This window comes from Narcine bancroftii, chromosome 2, assembly GCF_036971445.1.
Source record: "Narcine bancroftii isolate sNarBan1 chromosome 2, sNarBan1.hap1, whole genome shotgun sequence".
Lineage (NCBI taxonomy): Eukaryota > Metazoa > Chordata > Chondrichthyes > Torpediniformes > Narcinidae > Narcine > Narcine bancroftii.
Window position 1 is genome coordinate 80,451,738 of NC_091470.1, and position 14,501 is coordinate 80,466,238.

At 38.5% G+C, this 14,501-nt stretch overlaps 1 protein-coding gene across 2 annotated transcripts in view; it reads right to left on the reverse strand.

The window, feature by feature from the left end:
* dnajc17 (DnaJ (Hsp40) homolog, subfamily C, member 17) overlaps positions 1 to 14,501 on the reverse strand; it is a 116,829-nt gene that overhangs the window by 66,603 nt on the left and 35,725 nt on the right. For both annotated transcript variants that reach the window (XM_069917227.1, XM_069917228.1), the window contains exons 4-7: positions 4,952 to 5,048; positions 3,785 to 3,834; positions 2,957 to 3,034; positions 289 to 369 (exon numbers count right to left, since the gene is read on the reverse strand). In XM_069917227.1, coding sequence (XP_069773328.1) covers positions 289 to 369; positions 2,957 to 3,034; positions 3,785 to 3,834; positions 4,952 to 5,048 — 306 coding nt within the window. The remainder of the gene's footprint in view (positions 1 to 288; positions 370 to 2,956; positions 3,035 to 3,784; positions 3,835 to 4,951; positions 5,049 to 14,501) is intronic.

The following is a 14,501-nucleotide window of genomic DNA, read 5'->3' on the forward strand; positions in this document are numbered from 1 at the left end:
TCATGCTTTATCCAGTTCAAACTTCTTTTGACCTGCTGAATTATTATTATGCTATTGGGTACATCATGGATCAGAACACCCTGATCTGTTAGTACTAACAGGTTTTGATGCACAAGAATTAATGGAAAAGAAGACAAAAGTTTTTAATGCAAATGGGTCAGCTGAAGCATCTGGTGAGTTTTCATTTACAGAAAATCCCACAAAGGTTACACCTCTTATAGAAACAATAAGCAGGAGAACAACTTTTTTCATCAGTTTCAAATTGGGGGAAAAAAATATAATACTCACAGCAGTCTTGGTTGAGGAGAATTCTACAATAGCACTTCCCTTCTTTTTACTGGATAGGAGCAAGTTCAAAACTTCTCCATACTGCAGAAAGAAATAGCCTTTCATTAGAATCTGACAGCAGGCCAACTACATAGGTTACCCAGAGCATAGAACATCAACCACCCCCCCCCCCCCACCCTCACGCCACTTGTGTGTTTGACAGAATACTCATATAATACTCATCTTTTAACAACAAAATTCCAGATCATTGGAGAAAACTTGAATGGTAACCAGCTAAAGATCTATCACAAGAGCGTCAATAAACAAGAAAGATTTGAACTGATCATTTTAAAAAAAAATTGAAGATTAAAAAGTCAGTTTGAAAAGGTATGGGAGACATTTATAGAATATTATCATAATGGGCAGTTTTAGGTGATTTGGATGCTCTAGTGCTGATCCATCCATCTTCTGGAGGTCGTGACTTGATCCATCTTTGTATTTCTCTTGTAACCTTGATTAGCAATAGTTTTAGGGTTTTTTTTCCTTTTAGATAAATGGATTTATGGGGTTTAATTATGATTATCCTGGATAATATCCCATTTTTCAGATTTTATTAAGGTATAATGCAATTGTTATAATGGTATTTAACTGATTAATACATATAATCATTTTAATAGATAATCTCATTTAATAATAAAGAATGGAATTTAAAATTTGTCATACTGTGCATTTAATTTAATTGATTATTCTGTTAAACTCAATAAAATATTTTAAAAAAAGAATGAAAAAAATATAAAATGTGTATGTTTATATGTTTGATCTCTCCACCTGCATTCCTTAAGTGTTGATATTCAATGGATGGGAGATATGTGAAGAGAAGCAGAAAAGTTTCTTTTATTTAAAAAAAAAGAAACAAATCTTTAGGTGTTAAATCATCTTTCCACGGGACTATAATGAGAATGAATCTGTTTCTTTCACAGAAAACAATACATGTATTCAAGTGTTCTTTGACAGCAGAGAGGGAAATGTAGTAATGGAAGATCATCCCTGGCATGGAATTGTGGTCAAAGATGGGGCAGTTGAGGGGAAGAAAGAGCATAAAAGATGGGTCAGATATTGACCTCTTAAATTACTATCTTCTTTCTCTTTATCTCTTCCTTTATAATTCCTGGCCTAACCTCACAAACTTTCCCTGGTGACACAAATAAATACAGCAAAGCAACTTCACTTACAGAAGTGAATAGTGGTAGGACTTTTATTTGTAAAATGAAGGCTGGTAAATTTAGGTATTTGATAGAATTGCCTGCATTTTTGCTTGTAAGTAACTACTAGTTCATAGCGCACAAGTTACATGTTTGCATCTGACACTCAGGCCCCGCCTCCCTTGCCCTTCACTCAACTTGGTGCTATTTTGCTCCCTCTCACATCTCTTCACCCAGTTCCTCAAGTCAAGTAACATTTCTTGATGTTATATTCTTTCTTTCTTTCTTCTTTGGCTTGGCTTCGCGGACGAAGATTTATGGAGGGGTAAATGTCCACGTCAGCTGCAGGCTCGTTTGTGGTTGACAAGTCCGATGCGGGACAGGCAGACACGGTTGCAGCGGTTGCAGGGGAAAATTTGTTGGTTGGGGTTGGGTGTTGGGTTTTTCCTCCTTTGTCTTTTGTCAGTGAGGTGGGCTCTGCGGTCTTCTTCAAAGGAGGTTGCTGCCCGCCGAACTGTGAGGCGCCAAGATGCACAGTTGGAGGCGATATCAGCCCACTGGCGGTGGTCAATGTAGCAGGCACCAAGAGATTTGATGTTATATTAGGGTAATTATAAATCTATAAGACTCTGGATATCAAAGCTGTGATTGGGCCCTCTATTCTCAGTAACTGCCTTCTATAATTTTATTCAGGTGTTCTTGCTTAAAATAGAGGAAGGAAAGAATCAGCTTTGATAGGGAGCTGGCAAACAAAAATTATTCTAATTATTGCTGGAATACATCAGCAATTTTCCGCTTATCTATTTCACAACCCGCTGTCAGTCAACAGAAATCATCTATAAACTCATTGCAGAATGGTCATTTAAGGGGATCAACAACCTAGAAATTATGAATTCAAATCTTGGCAGGGCGGGTTGAAAAATTCAATTTAATTAATCGTCCATGAGTTAAATTTTGGGGAAAAATAACAATCAAGATGGCATAGTATTCCTAAAAATATTCAGCCTCCTTTGATATGCTGCAAAAAAAAATTAAAAACTGGTTAAATTTATAGCAGAGAATTACTTTGTAAGACAGGCTGACAGGGCTGAATAAAGAATTATGTTGCAAGTGTTGGAGATGGACGGACTGGGTTTGTCAATTTGTTTCTCTGCTATAAATGTTACATAATTGCAAGATGAGTAGCATGGATTCAAAATAGTTTCATTTCCCAAAAAATCAGTTTTACAGCAAAGCCCAATTTGTCAGTGCCAATCAAAATGACTACCCAAGTATTTGCCAGCATTTGGCCCATATTCCTCTAGCACTTTTCTATCCACTTACCTGTCCAAATGTCTTTTAAATGTTATAACTGTACCCACCTCTACAACTTCTTCTTAGCATTTCCCATCACAACGGACAAACTTGAATAGATACTCAGTGGCTGTGATGGACGAAAAGTACAGAAACGGCTATTCAACCCATGGCCTCACTGCAGAAAAACTCACCTTTTGAAAAATTGATAGGAGAAATTCATGAGAGTAACCACCATTTGATTCGTCATCCTTGTTGCACTTCCATTTCAGCTGAAAGAGAAAGGAGAAAGAGGTGAGGAGAAATCAACTCTTCAATGTTGGGTAGGACTTGCAGAGTTCAGTCTCCAAATCATTTATTAACAGAAGCAGGCCAAATCCAAACCTTCATCACACAGGTAGATGTGTATGAAATGTCCTAGCATGTTAAGCCTTGCCCTACTCCATTATAATCAAACCTTTGCTTCTATCTCCACTTAGTGAGATCAACAGCACAACTTAATAATTTAGTTGCACTAACTGATAAGAAGGGTTGTTGGTGTGGCAGTTGCTTTGGACCAAGTGGAACACAACAATGATCCTCAGTACATTGGAGGAGAAAGAACAAAAATATTAGTGATATTTCTTATCTCTATTCAGTGGCATTTCTTGATAACCAAAACCATGACATATTGGGCTGCAGATGATTGCAATGAACTGTCCAGTAGACAGCCCATCTTTCCTGAGGAAATAAATATGTCGTTTCTAGGTCCAATGATGCCAATAGCACATTATGTTGACAAGAATTTGCACTGTTCAGCAAAGAATCAAAAAAGAATGCTGAAATTAAAAAAAAATCAGGAAAAATAACAAAAACATTTGGTCAGAAAGCAAAAGGAAAATATGGCTTAAGTAAATTTGGTAGTTTCTAATGCATTGCACCCCTTTTTTTCCTAAAGCTTTCATAATTATCAATAACACTGAACCATATAAGGAACTCTATTCCATGAGACACAAGCAAAAGCTAACATGAATTTCACTTACTTTCAGTTTAGGGGTCGATTTGTTTTTGGAATCCCTTTGGACATTAGAACCTAGAAAAAAAGGACAGTTTAAAATCCAAAATAGACATTAATAAGTAGCTTGCAAGTGCTCCTTAATTTTTTTAATGCCTGAGAAAATTAATTATAAATAACTACTGGAAACAATTTTAATACATGTCAAGAGATTTTAAATTTTTATAGTTATTATACACACATACAATTAAAAATTAACAAAATATACAGTACATTCAGCTCACAACATTGTGCCAACCTATGAAAACCAATTTTACAACCATCTAATTCTTCCCTACCTCAAACCACAGCCCTTTATTTTTCTTAATCCATGTGCCCACATAAGAGTCTTTTAAATATTCCTTTTCTTCCAGCCTCCACCACCACCACCCCTGGCAATGCATTCCAGACAGCCACCACTCTGTGTAATAAAAAAATTACCTCTGGCATCTCCCCTAAACTTTCCTCCATTCACTTATGTCCTCTGGTATTTGCTATTGTTCCCCTGGGTCGACTGCTACTTTCCCCTCACCTTGCTCCTTTGTTCTTTCCTGAAACTCCATTCACATTCCTCCTCTTGGCTCTTTCCCTGAATATTCCAAGCTCTCCTCTCCACACACACACACACCCCTCTCTCCCACAACATGAATCCTGGTTCTCTTTGAACATGGTTCACCTTGTTCCTCCAGGTTTTTCAACAAACCCCTCATTCTGTTGCCTCTATTAAGCCTTCTCATGTCCACTTAATTTTTGCTATTCCTCCTCACCATTACTACACCCTCTAGACAATATGACAACTTGTTGTTAGGCATGTAGACAGGTATTCTCTTGCCTCGTTTTAACTTCTTTTTCTGACGTTCTGTTTTCTAATCTAGTTTCTCCCTGACTTGCTCATGAAGTTCCCAAAATTGGGCAACATTCTAATATTTGGACTCCTTACAAAACTCATTTCCCCACAAAAGTAATGACTACAATAACAAAAAAAGCTCTTATCAACCTGTCACTGTAATTTCAAAAATGGTTAATAATATCTAAGTAAAGGTTACCTTCAATTATGATTTTCCTCCCAAAATGTAACCGGATTAAATTTCAAGTGCCATCTATTTGCTCATCCCAGGAGACTCCAGTGAATCAAGCATACCGCTGAACACTTTACCTCGCAACCTCTGCTCTCTTTCCAGAATTATCTGTTCTTTGATAAGCCTCTGCTGTTCCTGTAAATTTCTGGAGCCCTCTTCTCTGAGCTTAGCAATCTGCAGGAAGACAAGAACCTTATGTTGACATTTGTGGAATTAATATTGTGAATGACAAAGAACAAGAATGAGACAAAATTAAGGCTAGTATGATAATCCAATAAAAACAAATACAAGACTGAAATTCCTGTTTATATTAAACTATGAAATTTAATTGTTGGCACTTTCGTATTTCCACATCTCTCCTGAAGGCATCAATTTTCTGAGGTACACTTCTTGATAAAACGGATCGAAGTGCTGTTCCTTGTACAAAAATGTCACCAGACATTTCAAACAAAGGAATGTAATGAGGCCTAATCACCACTGATACTCTATGGTGGGCTGGTGGAGACCCCATAGTAGCAGAAACAGCAGCTACTTCTAATTTTTCTGAGATCACACATGGATCATTCAATTAGTCCTCTTGTGTATGAATGGAGGGCTTTGGCAATAAAGGATGGGGCACTAAATCTCCTTATCCATCACTCCACAAAATTAAATTAAAATCCACCTGAAATTTCTCTTCATGGTGTCTGGCCATCTAACATGCCCTGGCAAGGGTGAACTTGCAAACCTTTGCATTGAAACACTTCCTCAAATTGGGATCAGTAGCAATTGTACACCATGCAAAAATCCAACTGTGTTTGACCCTAAGGGTGATAAAGCAGTCCTCGGCTTCAATAGAAGACCAAAAAGGTAGATGTTGTCCTGGAGTCAAATCAGAATAAGCAAATCACAAATAAAATACTGAAGCTGATAGAAATCTGAAAACAAAACCACAATTTAAAAAAAAGAGTAAAATGGTGATCCCATACCTCTGTCCACATCAATGGCATAGAAGTGGAAAGATTAGACAGCTTCATGCCTGTAGGAGCAAACACTTCCAGTCTCCTCACCTGGACCACTCACCTGGACCACTCACAAAAGTAATGATGTGGAGATGGAAGGAATGCGACTGCCAGAAATGTTGTAGCTGTGATCAAATAACATATAAAAATGTCTCGGAACAGGGTTGGCATACCAGACAAATATTATTTATGTGAACCTCATTGGATAAACATGATAAATCTGGTGTGACTGAAAACCTGCTTGTGTGAAAGCAAAGTAAGGACAGTCCCGTAGACCATCACATCAATCACATTTAGCTGTTTAAATAGGAATGAGTGATCAAAGATGTTGAAGACTGCACAGGATGCAGAGGTAACAAGATGGTATTCTACAAAATGGCACAATTGAAGAAAATGTCAAGGATGAAAGTTATTGATCAGCATGGAACTTTCTAATCTCATCAGTAGGAAATGCTCATCAAGATCAAAGTATATCTTGGAACAGTTGAGATAAATAAAGGACATCTACAAAAATTCTCCCAGAATCTAATTTTTCAAGGATTAAACCTCCTTACATGATTTTGTACATGGAGATTTCATGCAAGACCCTCCTGGCACATCAGACTTCTTTTCCCCACCCAACTCCCACATTTCTATTTCTTCAGCAGCAGCTAAACTTTGTGATTATATATTTTTGGCTTCACCATTTTTGACCTTGTTACTTTAAGGGATAAAGACCTGGAGTTAATTATTTAGTTTCAAAATATGAACTGAGGAATGTTGACTCCCAGGGTGGGAATAGCAAACACAAGAAGACATCTGTACAAAGTGAAGGGAGGAAAGTTTAGGGAAGACATCAGGGGTAAGTTGTGTTTTTTATATAAACATAGAGAGTTGGGAGTGCCTGGAATGCCTTGCTCGGGGTAGTGGTGGAGGCTGAAACATTAGGGGATTTAAGAAACTCTTAGACAGGCACATGGACAAAAGAAAAATAGAGGTTTACGAGGTAGGAGGTGTTTCGCTTTTAAGGAATATATAGGTTGGGACAACATCATGGGCCAAAAGGCCTGTACTGTGCTGCCATTTCTAAAGGGTAGTGCCAGCTGTCAGCCTCATGGACAGACTGGAATTTAATAACTGACATCCACTTTGTCTACTACCTCACTCTACTGCTGATCTCCCTTCTGAATGTCAGAAATATTTAAAAAATATAATAAAACCTACAAAAGAATTCAGCTCCAAAAATTTAACACTCCGTCCCTCCATGCCCAAGCCTCCCTTCTGTCAAAGCTTTACAGGGTGTTCTGACATGTTGTCACAGGATGCATGAAGACTGAGAGAATGATTAGGAAAGCCAATCATATTTGGTCTTGGCCATTGCACTACGGCATCAGATGCTAATACTCACTGCTGTTCCAGAGGCCAGGAAAATTTCTTTCTCTTTCCATCTGGGAAGTGAAACATTCTCTGTTTCACTTGAAGCACAAATAGTTTTATGTTAACGTAGCATATTTGTTATAATTGCAGCATCATCCTTTTTTTTTTTAAGTTCTATTTTCTATTACACAGCTGGATTATTTTCTGGTTGTTAATTAAAAAAAAAGTTTAGACACAGCACAGTAACAGGCCATTTCGGCCCATGAGCCCATGCCGCCCAATTACACCCAATGAACCTACAAACTCTGGTCCATTTTGAAAGGTGGGAGGAAACCAGAGCGCCCGGGAAAAAAAACTCAGACACAGGGAGAATGTACCAACACCTTACAGACAATGTGGGTTTCAAATCCCAGTCCTGATCGCTGGTGCAATAATGGCGTTGCACTAATCACTTGACCACGCCAACCACGCTGCCCTCTATTCACATATCGCAATTTCTTAAATCCTCAGCAGCTGCTGTGGCAGAAAAATTAATATTTGATCTCTAGAGACTCAGGGAAACCATAGGTAGTTCTCTTGCCATTATTCAAGGTGATGGGCTTGATTATACAATCCAGATTGGCATATTATAAGCTTCAAGGAAACCTGACATAATTCTGTAAATGGAAACTCTTTTCAGATGGATGCAAAGAATCCAATGTCAGAATGTGGGTTCACAGTATGCTGGCTTAAATTTACCACTCAACCCTTGCCATCGTTAGATCATAAACATCTAACAACAGGCTTCAAAAACACTTCACCTTTGAAATAGTGTGGCAAATGCTTCCTATGTAAATGGACCATACAAGGGCGATTTTCGGATTATGACTTGTGGGCTCTTCTTGAACTGTTTCACAATCCTTATCAATGTTTTAGTTGATGGAATCAAGTGTCAAATCCAAGTACATGATAATACAAAACTGGGTGGCAATGCTGGGCATGAGGAGGATTTGGTCAAGCTTCTGGGGGACAGAGAAAGACTGCGAATGGGCAAGAATGCAGCAGAAGGAAAAAGCTATGAAAAAATGTGATACAAATGGTACAAATTAAGAGGGACCAACAAAAGTCAACATGAAGACTGAGAGAATGATTAGGAAAGCCAATCATATTTGGTCTTGGTCTTTATTGCAAAAAAAATTAATTACTAGAGACACCTTGCTCCAATTATACATCAGCCTGGTGAGAATGGATTATAGTGAACAGATCTGGTCTCTCTACCAATGCAATAGAGGGAGTGCAGCAAAAGTTCACCCAATTAATTCCTGAACTGGCAGTTTTGTTAGAGGCGGAGTATCTCACACAAGGGGAATCTTCTCCAAGGATAAAACAGGAGACAGCCATTTGGCCCATATTTGAAGGAATTATCCTATTACTTTCAATCTCCTCCTTTTCCCCTGGAAAATTTCCTCCAAGTATTTATTAAATTTCCTCTGGAAAGTTATGGTTGAATCTGCTTCCATCAGAATTTGAGATTATGCATTCCAGATCATAAATTGTTGCGTAGAAATAAATTCTTGTGAGATTTTTATGCTCTCTTACCAGTTTCCCTTAAACCTATTAACACCATTCTCAGTGGAAATGGAGAGTTTCTCCTTTATTCAAATCATTAATTCAACAGGTCAATCAAATGCCCTCTGACTCAGCTCTGAGACGAGTGATCCCAATTTCTCTACCAAAATTCACCATTCTGATACCATTGCAGTCAACGTCCTCAGCAGTCACATGCCTCTAAATAATGGGCTGCACAGTTAGTGTAACACTATTACAATGTCAGTGACCCAGGTTTGAATTCAGCGCCGTCTGTACGTTCTCCCCATGTCCTGCGTGGGCTTTCTCCAGATGATCCGCTTTCCTCCCACCCTCCAAAAATGTGGGTGCAATTGGGCAGCACCAGGTTCATGGGCCGGAGGGGCCTTCTACCATGCTGCATCTTTAAAATGTTTAAAAAAAAAGATTCCACAAGTGTGCTGCTCAGAACTGGTGAATATATTAACTGGAGAATGGTTGATTAAAATTTTGCCATAATTTACTTTTTTATTTGAATGGTTTTCTCTTTTATGAAGTCAAAGATCCTGGATACCTTTCTCAGATTGTGTACTTTTAGACTCTATTCCTGCAAAATTTCATTTAGACTGCCTCAACTTATTCTTCCTAACAAGATGAAACACTTCACACATTTTATGCTATGTTTCAGCTGCCCATTACACCAGCCTGTCTGTGTCCCAAAATCTGCTGCTATCCTCATAACTGTGAAACTTCAGTGTTCTTTTTTCAGTAAATTGTGATTATGTCCTTAATTTTACCCGGAATATGCCACTCATTTAAAAAAAGCATGACCAAGGAAAATATAACAATGCAAAACACTATTTTAGCAGAACAACAAAATCAAAGGCTTTTCCCTTTAATTTGAATGATCTAATTTATAAAATCTATATTTTTGAATGGTTCAATTAATAAATTTTGAAACATCAAGCTTTGGATACGCAGTGAACTGAGAAATCAAAAATGTCATTGTGTTTGGATATCTGAGGGAGTGTGAAAATCTGATTTGGTACTTTGTTTGAAAGCTTCATGCTTTTTATCCCCACTTGTTCAGATGCAGAGGCAGGGACACCTGTCGCAATGCAGCAGTTGGTGGTGGATAGGGAAATGGCGGAAAGGATAAATGATGCTACTACAACAAGATAGCCAAGATTCTAAGGAACCATAATGACAGGATTTGATCTGCAGGCAGAATGTTGTACAACATTCAAGTTTAAAAATAAGCAAAAGGTTTTTAAAAGTTCCTGGAAAATATGTTAGAACTATTAACTGATTAATTTGCAAACACAAGGGCAATGCCAACATGAGGTGCAATTGTTAATGCCTTTTTACAAATCCATACAAGCAACATCAACTTTCACTATTATTTTATATTGGATTACACAATTAGTTTATAGCTTTATTATTTTATATTTAATTTCATATAACACAGCAAAGTTGGTGGCACAATTTTCCTCAGCAACACTGGCTTCTCTTTAAAATTCACACTTTGGCAAATGTTAAGTAACTTTGTATCAGATTGGTGCCTTTAAATTTTATCCAGCACTCCTCATATGCTAATTGGCCTACAGTTGAATTTATCTTCCTTCCCTTTATGAACAAGCTTGCAACATTTTTTCCACTGTTGCCACATCCAAGAAGAACTGGAAGTTTCTGTCCAGGGTCTCTAATTTCCACTTTCCTCATCAACTTTGGAAGCATTCTTCAGGACCTTGGGCCTTTTCTACTTTAAAATATTTAAGTATCTTTGATCGCTTCCTCTTTGGTTTTGATACTGATAGCAACTTTTCCTTCAGTTAAAACAGCTCATAAAAAACCTAAGCCATACCTTCTACCTCCAGCAGATGAAGCCCTTTTTTTTAAAAAAAAATCTCTAATCCACCAACTATTCCTTTATTATCTACATATTCTCAAAGGTTTCAGACCTTTGAAGTTGCCTGCTCATGTCTCCTTTTGCATTAGTTAATAGTTATCAGGCTTTTCACTATCTTAAGATGGCCTGAAACACAAAACAGCCGATAATTGTGAAATTTTAAATTGTTGTATTGTAGAAAATGTTCAAGCTAATTTGCAAATAGCATGCTTCCCCATTAACCATGTGATAATGATTACAACATCCATCTTTATTGTGATGGAAGAAAAATTCTACAGTTGGTGGAAACCGGATATACTCAGTGGGAATGATAGTATTTGACAAGGGAGAAAAAGTTAAATTTTCAGATCTATCAACAGGAGCATCTGCTCTTCTTTGAGGCAGCACAAAAATATCTTCTATTATCCACTTGAGAGTGAAGATCTTGCTTGACCTTTGCACATCATCCAACAGTGCAGTACTTCTTCAGTACCAGGCAAGAGTTACTTTGACTATTGCACTCAGATCTTTAAAGCTAGACAAAGATGTGGTCATCTGCCTCACTGGTGACAAATGCTATTAAATGAGCAATGGCAGATACCTCTAAATTGGCCTTTGCATTAGTTTTCATTGCAGAAAATTGAGAATGAACATCTATTGAATTAAAATCTAAAACTTATTAATAAAAAAAGGAATTTTAATCTCTACATTACTAGCCCCAGGGAGGTCTGCCAATCTTTGATTCCGGTCAATCTGGACTAATTCCCTTTGCAACTTGCATAAATTAGCTCTCATTTTGTTTTGCATTTGATTTTTCAAAAATTTTTCTCCTTTGCCCAGTCACTATTAGGATAATTGAAGTTCACCACTATCACAACTCACTTCCCTTATTCTTCCTGATGTTTTAAAGAGGAAGGGAACTGTACAGTTGAACTGCAACTGCAAGTTAACTTATCCCGAAATCTCTTGGTTAATCAGTGTAATATGTTTAGATTATATACGATAAAAATCATTGACGTCTTGCATGAATGGCTCAATATCGGCCAGGGGTCTATAAAGGAGGTGTACAACCTAGTGCTAGTACTGGTTCAGCAGAAAATAGAATCTTCAGAGTATCAACGCCTTCATTGGGCCTAAACGAAAGAGGTCTTTCCTTTCTAAGATACATTCATTCTTCTTTTTCCACTGCCTGTTAACTTTGTGGAAACTTTTGAGGTTGATTGCTAATGGATGATATTTAGTGTCAGTCTCTTCAGTTCTTATCTCAAATATGGCAGCTCCATATTTTATTTATATGATGTCACTGTGCTTGTTGTCATTGGCTGAAATAAAGTTGTTGATTGGAATAAATAACAGGAATATATACATGGATATTTGGCACAGAAACAGACCACTCAAACTTATGGATTGAAACCCATCATCAATGATCACTATTTCTTTTGCTGTCATAAGCCTGACCGGCCTCGTCTTAAAGATATCTCCTTCAGTAGCAGTGAGTTCCATATTCTCATTAAAATGGGAAAGCCCACTTTATCTGAATTCCCTCTTGTATTTCTTGATGCCTGTCTTATATTGATGACCTCCACCTATTGGGAATATTCTCACTGATTATCACTGACTAAATGCTGGAAGGTTGTTACTTGGACTTAAGCTCGTTTATTTATCATTCGATTGTACAAGTACAACCCGTCAAAACAGCATTCTCCATTTCTCAGGGCAAAACATTCAAACACACAACCAACATACAGACAAGGAATACATATGCAGAAAAAATATACATATATGTTAGTGTGAGCTGTTCCTTTAGTTGTTCATCATTCTCACTGCCCTCGAGAAGAAGCTGTTTCTCAGCCTGGTGGTGATGGCTCTGATACTTCTCTATCTCTTTCTGGGGGGGGGGGGGGGGAGGTGGTGGGGGAAGGTAAACCACAGTGTACCATACCGTGATACAGCTGGCCAGAACACTTTCAATAGATCTGTAGAAACATGACAGGATGGTGCCCAGTAGCCTTGCCTGCCTCAGTCTTCTCAGGAAGTGGAATCGATGTTGCACCTTATCGTTAAGTGAGATGTTGGGTATCCAGGATAGGTCACTTCTTAAGTTAAGAGGACTCCAAAGAACTTGGTGCTCTCTACTTCTTTCACTACAGGGCTATTAATGTGTAATGGAGGGTGGTTGTCCCTGGTCCTTCGTCGTCTTATCTACAATGAGCTTCAGGTTGTTATTCTCTCACCATTTCATGTGATTTTTTTCTTCTTCTCAAGGCTGACGAGGCCAACTACTGTTGTGTCATCTGCAAACAATGTCACTGTTGAGGTTGGATCAGACATTGCAGTCATGGATCAATAGTGTGTACAGGAGTGGGCTGAGCCACACAGCCTTGAGATGTGCTAGTGCTCAGTGTGATGATGCTCGACATTCTGCTACTGACCTGGACAGACTGTGGTCTTTCCATTAGGAAGTCCAGAAGCCAGTTATAGAGAGGGGTTGAGTCCCAGCAAGGATAGCTTCTCTACCAGTCTCTGTGGAGTAATCGTATTAAACGCCAAGCTGGAGTCGATGAACAACGGGTGGGTCAGAACAGAGTGGAGTATAGCATCATCAGTGAAATGCTTTCTTCTATCGGCAAATTGAAATGAGTCCACTGTCTCTTGGGATGTGCTTTGATGCATTCCAGTGCCAGATGCTTGAAGCATTTCAAAATAGTGGAGGTCAGTGCCTCAGGGCAGTAGTCATTGTGACCTGCTACTGTCACCCTCTTTGTATCGGGATGATGGTGGCGGTTTTGAATCCCGTAGGGACGATGACTGTTGCAGTGAGGTGCTGAAGATGTCAAATAATAATGTTAGTACTATAAGAATGTATTTTCCTTCCCGTAACTCATTTAAACAGGCAGTCATGGCACTTGTGATATTATCCAATTTATTGCTGATTTTAGGAAGGGAAGGCCGAAGAACCATGCACCTGTCTGCATTGATGGCACAGTTAGCGCAACACAATTGCAGAACTAGCGACCAGAGTTCGAATCTGGCGCTGTCTTTAAGGAGTTTGTATGTTCTCCCTGTGACTGCTTGAGTTTCCTCTGACCATCCAAAAACGTTCAGGGTTTGACTGTCTAAATGGTGTATTTTGGCGGCACAGGCTCATGGGCCAGAAGGGCCTGTTACCATGCTACATCTCAAAAATTTAAAAATAAATATTAAAAATTTATTTTATAGGGTTAGTACCTTCAAATTCCTGGGAGTCCATATAATTGAATATCTTTTCTAGAGCTAGCACACTGAGGAAACTGAAAAAGGGACACCAACGCCTCTACTTTCTAGAAGTTCTGAGGACATTTGACATGACATCAGGTACTCTATCAAATTTCCACAGGGGCACTGTGGAAAGTATATTGACTGGTTGATTCACAGCCTGGCTTGGAAATTCGAGTGCCCATGAATGCAAAAGACTGCAGAAAGTGGCAAAGATCATCAGGTCCATCACAGACTCAGACCTCTCATCCATTAAAAACATCCATTTGAAGCATTGTCTCAAGAAGGCAGTCAACATCATAAAGAACCCCCATCCTCTTCCCTCTGCTACATTTGGAAAGAAGGTACAGAAGCTTGAAGATAAGCACTTTTAGCTTAAAGGATAGTTTCTTACCAACAACTGCAAACAATCAATCTGCAGATGCTGTGATCCAGTGCACAATTGTGGTCCAGTACACAATAGTGCTGGAGAAACTCAGCAGGTCATGCAGCATTCATAGAAAGCAAAAAGCACTCAACATTTTGGATTGGACCCCTCCTGAAACCTTGACTGCTTTTTGCTTTCTATGGATATTGCATGAC